General features: G+C 32.7%; 1 protein-coding gene across 2 annotated transcripts in view; it reads left to right on the forward strand.

Moving 5' to 3' along the window:
- Nucleotides 1-5,924, forward strand: part of LOC141845019 (toMV susceptible protein tm-1(GCR26)) — a 45,829-nt gene extending 39,905 nt beyond the window's left edge. For both annotated transcript variants that reach the window (XM_074733020.1, XM_074733021.1), the window contains exons 6-9: nt 2,243-2,490; nt 2,679-2,857; nt 3,021-3,274; nt 5,618-5,924. In XM_074733020.1, coding sequence (XP_074589121.1) covers nt 2,243-2,490; nt 2,679-2,857; nt 3,021-3,274; nt 5,618-5,775 — 839 coding nt within the window. In that variant the 3' untranslated portion in view covers nt 5,776-5,924. The remainder of the gene's footprint in view (nt 1-2,242; nt 2,491-2,678; nt 2,858-3,020; nt 3,275-5,617) is intronic.
- Nucleotides 5,925-6,071: the final 147 nt, after the last annotated feature.

The raw sequence follows: 6,071 nt of genomic DNA on the forward strand, positions 1-6,071 counted from the left end.
TTATAAGTCTCCTTTGTTTTTATATAAGAGATTAGAGTATTTACCCTCCACTAATAAGATATTTTTTTATATTTTTAATATTAGGTTGAATAATTTCGTAAGTCATTCAATGCCTTACTTCTCTAGACATTTCTATACCTCTATTAGAATATGATTTAGTCCAACCACTTTCCCATTTTGCATCCCATTTAATATCTTTTTTAATTTTGAGGTTTGAATTTTTTTGATAAAAATCTAAATTTCTATACCCCTCTACCCTACTTAAGTTTCCTAAGAGAATATAGTCATCTAAATCTTCATTAAAAAATTGATGAAAATATCAATATCTTTTCCATCACTCTTTTATTTCTTCATCCTTCACTAGTACCCAATTGATTTATCTCTAATGTATCTTATTTGAGAAAATCTTTTGTTTTCTTCTCTCTCGCTTTAACTATTCTATAGATGTTCCTTTCCCCTTATTTTGTATTAAGCTATTGAAACAAGCATTCAAAAGCTTTATTCTTAACTTCACTCATTACGTTCTTTGTTATTGTATACTTTTCATAATTTTTTTCGTTATTACAAGTGGATAGTAACTTATACATCATTTTTTTCTACCACTTCTCCTTTATTCCACCACCTATATTCTTTGTTTGGTGATGCTTGTCCTCTTAACTCACCGATTTCGCTTTTGACCACCATTTTCAAATTTGATGTTATATTATCCCATTCCGTAGTCGAGCCACCATGCATTTCTCCTAATACATATGCTATTACCCTCTCTTCTTAAAGATACTTTATTTTCCATCCTTTAACTTCCATTAATTGATCCTAGGAGTCATGCACGTTTTCTTTCTATTAATACTATGCTTGAGGCACGTATTTAACATTACTAACCTATGTTGGGTGGTTAAATTTTTTTCAAGGATGACCTTACAATTTTGACAAATCTTTCTATCTTTTTTCTTGACCATGAAGAGGCCAATTTATGACTTATTGTTTACACTTTTTGAATGTAACTATGTGTTCTGCTCTCTTCTTGATAAATATATTAGTTATTATAAGTTTATCTGTTATCACGAAGTCCAATATAATTTTTCCTTCTTCATTTCTTGGTCCAAAACCATGATACCAAACAGTCTATCATATTTCTCATTTTTTACTCCTTCATACTTATTTAAATCTCCTCCTATTAAAATCATTTTAGTTGTTGAAATTTTTTATACTATCTCATCAAGGTCTTTCCAAAATTTATGTTTGGCGTCTTCATCTAATTCTATTTGAGGTGCATATATGCTAATTACATTAATAGTTTATTTTGCTACCACTATCTTGAATGTTATAATCCTATCTCCTTTCTAACTACTACTTTATCCTTTAACGAATTATCTACAATCATATCTATTTTATTTCTTATTTTACTCTTTTCTATGTGTTATAACTTAAAATGTAAGTTCTCTATTATCTTTGCCTTCTACCCTCTCTATTTTTTCTCTTGTAAGAATAAAACATTCATTATTCTCCTAATTATTATATGTATTACCTCTATTGCTTTGCTAGTTAGCGTTCTTAGATTCTATATTCCAAATTTAAAATAATCCATATTCTTCTTCTTCTTCTTCTACAACTTATGGTTTGAGAACTCTTATATATTTAATACTATAACCGAGTTCTCATGGAGATAGAGATGCAGCAATTTTTGTCGAGATAGACCTCTAACGTGATTCTTCCGGAGACCAACTTAGCATTAGTATAATAGTTTGATAGATCCATATATACATTTGCTTTTATTTGAAGTTGGTTGACAATATAAAATAACCCTTCTTTATCTGGGCTCGAGACCATGGCAGAGTGTATTTTGCCAAGGGCAAAGTTAAATTTATTAAATATATTAATTTAAATATCAATTATAGTTATAATGAGATAATATTTTAATTGTAGCTATATTAAATTAATATTAATATTTATATAAACATTATAAGTGTTGTGTTGAATGCATGTATTGTAATAGTATGTAAGTAAAATTATTTTAACAATGTGTCACCATACCTATATGTACAGAATTTGATCCTTGTTTTCTAAGTCCTTATATCCTTATTTGGATAAATAACAGTATGTTATGTAGACCCATACTTGTACCAGATACTCATGCTCATTAGAATACCATAGTTTTATGTTGTCGGAGCGTGGACAATGGTTTTTGGCTTACATGATTCAGCTTAAACATCTTGATGTTATCTGTTTCTTATCATTGTTTCAGAGACCATGAAAAGGACACTGAGATTATTGGACAATTTGAAGCAACAGATCATTAAAGGTATACCTATCATAGGAGCAGGTGCAGGGACGGGAATATCTGCCAAGTTTGAAGAAGCTGGTGGAGTGGATCTTATAGTCTTGTACAACTCTGGGCGTTTTCGAATGGCTGGAAGAGGGTCATTGGCTGGGTTATTGCCATTTGCTGATGCAAATGCAGTTGTTCTTGACATGGCCAATGAAGTGCTACCAGTGAGTTCCTTAGTCCTTTGAGAAGTTTGAGAAAACAGTTCACAATTTTAACTGTTTTGAGCATCATAATACTATGGTCGCTAACAATTATACATCAAACATAATAAGAAGAAAACAAAGCTACCATTTCCTAATGATGAAAACCACTGTTGATTTTTTACAGTAATCCAATCTTTATTGCAATGTAGGTGGTGAAAGGAGTACCAGTTCTTGCTGGAGTATGTGCCACGGATCCATTCCGCAGAATGGACTATTTTCTAAGACAGGTAGAAGCAACAGGATTTGTTGGTGTTCAGAACTTTCCAACAGTCGGACTCTTTGATGGTAATTTCCGCCAAAACTTGGAAGAAACAGGAATGGGCTATGGGTATGTTTCTCAGATGCTTTAAAATTAGATGTTATTTTGTTAATATCTCCAGGATCTGTAGGGTGAGATGAATCAACAACCACTTCCAATGACAATATGGCAATAGAAATATCCAACGTAGTCCTTTTTTGACTAAATTGAAGTGTACATGTTGCTTTACCAGGTTGGAGGTTGAGATGATTAACAAAGCTCACAAATTAGGGTTATTAACAACCCCATATGCATTCAATCCAGATGAAGCTGTTTCTATGGCCAAGGCTGGCGCCAACATCATCGTAGCGCATATGGGTCTAACAACATCAGGATCTATTGGTGCCAAGACAGCGATAACTCTTGATGGTAGTGTTGGACGTGTTCAAGCAATTGCAGATGCTGCAATAGGAATTAATTCTGAAATCATTGTTCTTTGCCATGGAGGTACTTCTTTACTCATAGTAAAAGCAGAAATAAATGGCATGCTACCAACATATATTTCAGTATTTGCAAATGGTAGTTTTTTCCTAGACAAAGCAAAAGACTAATAGCTAACGAACCTTGTTAACTATCTTCTTTCAACTCTCCCTATAAGGAACAAAGCCCTAGTAGTTGGTTGACACCCATTGCTAAGTTATATACATATCCATGGTGTCATATCACAATGATTAATTGTTTAGTGAGTAGAGTAACACTAACCTATAAAATCGTGTAATAGCTCCACTATTTGTGCGCTAGTGCTGATGATAAAAATAGGTAAGCGAGTGAAGAAGGGGAGAATTCTCTTTCCAAGTCTGACTCTCCCACTCTAGTTGCTTGTCTTTCATCTGAACAACTAGTAGATCCTTTCTAAGAATATAGGGATCAGTTGAAGGGCTGAGACATTTCATTTGCCATTCACCAAAAATATAAAATTACTTTATTTTGATATACCAACCTCAAAGTACAAATGATAGTTTTCCTAGTTCTTTTAACTTCAAGATAAAAAGTTCAATTTTCTTATCTATTGGATAGTCCCCCACTAAATATAATTCAAGTGAGTTCCAGATGAATTTAGCCTAAAGAGATACTTTTTCCTCCTGATGGATGGGCATCTTTTTTTTTATGGGAGTCCTATTTGGTTTCATTTCTTTTCTAGGTAAGTTCTGACACACATGAAAAGAACAACTACAGTGTTTAAAATAAATAAAATTATCAAACTCTGCCAATAAAAAGGGTTTTAAGGTTTTGAAACACTCACGAGTGAATAGAAATGATCCATATTGCATCTTTATCTGAATAGCCCTATCAAGTCCCTTAAGAAATAACTTTAAAGAAAAAAAGGTTTTCATTGGTTGAATATATTATTAAGGTGAACCAACTCTAGCATCTTAATGGCCATGCACATCAAAGGAGAAGCTCGATCAAGGTTCTTTTTCAATTTATTTGTTAGCATCCCACTTGCCTAATGATCCTTAATATTGTGAACTCCTGGGTGTTATCCATTGATCAGCTTTTAGCAACTGATTGACACCTTTCCATTCTACACCACAGATCTCCAAGGTCAACTTTCATCCTGCTTAACTAGTGGATCCCACAGTCAAACCCCCTTTTGCCTTTGCACTCAAGCGCCATTCTCCATCCTATCCAAGACAATCTATCAAGGATAACTAGTTGCCCCTCATTTCTAAACAAATGGATCCTATGCACCGTGTGTAACTCATTCAATACATGTTACTTCCTGTAACTGAACAACGTTGTTTGTCCATATCTGTAAATTAAATTGGACACTAAGTTAATCATATTACATATAGAATTGAGAAATCACCCACATCTTTGCATAAAAGATGACTAAAAGGAACACGACTTGTAACCTAACCATCTAACATTTTTAGATAAAAAAGACAAAAGGCAGTTTGTTCCCTTAAAAAACTTGTTGATTTCTATGTTTACCACATCAGATATGAATTTAGCATATGAATTCCTACCAAATAGTAATTGTATGTGATTAGCAACATTTTCAATTAAGATTAGTATATATGCAAATGAGTATAGGATTACCCTTATAATTTGAGCAAATAAATTGTATCTATTCCAGTAATTAGATAAGATGTGCAAAAGATTTCTTTCTTTCAACTTAGCATTTACTTATCAATTATCAGTAAAAATGACTATTGGCATTGAGATACATGCAGATAATGCACATCATTCAAACAAAGTTAATTGTTTTTGGGCAAATGTATAATTAATGGCAAGTGTGAAAGAAAAAAGTTTTAGGAATATACCTAAAAATTAAACTATTATAATCCAAAATGGACAACAGAGAAAACAACTGTCCCTCGCTGCTTTGTGTCTGAGAGGAAGAGGACACACTTTATGTATTTAATCACATCTAAGAGCATTTTTTGTGATTCAACAGAAACTGATCGTCATTGAAGATCGGTAAAGGTAATGAAAGTGAAAGGTTTAGGATTTAAGATTGCTCGCAACCATATGAACCCTAAAGCTTTTATTGATTGAGAGTAGCATCTTTTTAAATCCAGAGATATTGTTTGTATATTACCTGGAAGAAGAAAGAACAAATGACGAATAGAGCTTCAGTCTATATCATGTTTGGTGCCATTTATATCTTGATCAGATAATGGCACCATCAATAATTAATTTTTTTAATTTGTTGAATATCTAACAGTTACAAGAGGCAGGATGATGGAATCCTAGATACCAATGTATATTAAGCATTTCTTTTGCAATGAAACCTCACCAATAAGAGCCATGGCAAATTAAGTTTTTGTTAAAAATTCTACACAGGTCCTATTTCGGGTCCAAAAGAAGCTGAGTTCATACTCAAAAGTACAAAGGGAGTTCATGGGTTTTATGGTGCATCAAGCATGGAGAGGCTTCCAGTTGAACAAGCTATTACAAATAATGTAAAGGAGTACAAAAGCATCTGCATCAAGAGAGACTAAAAAGCTCTCAATATATTATCCTACGTGTTACTTATACTATGGCCGATTACACTTGAAGCAGCTGGGATTTTGTCTTAAATTCTGCAATAAGACTTATTTGTTTGAGCACAATGTAATGTCTTCCATCTTTTTATTTATTTATTTATTTAGATTCCTCCCATTAATTAATTTCGGAAGAGGGCATACCAATTATTGTTGAACTGGCAAGAATATTTTTACCATGGAGATTATCTTTCATTTGTTCGAGGTCGATGAGGTTCCTAAGTCATTTATAATTGTTATACCCTTAAAGTTCG

The sequence above is a fragment of the Curcuma longa genome, chromosome 14 (assembly GCF_044706935.1).
Source record: "Curcuma longa cultivar G26 ecotype Majalengka, Jawa Barat chromosome 14, ITB_CL_G26_1.1, whole genome shotgun sequence".
NCBI lineage: Eukaryota > Viridiplantae > Streptophyta > Magnoliopsida > Zingiberales > Zingiberaceae > Curcuma > Curcuma longa.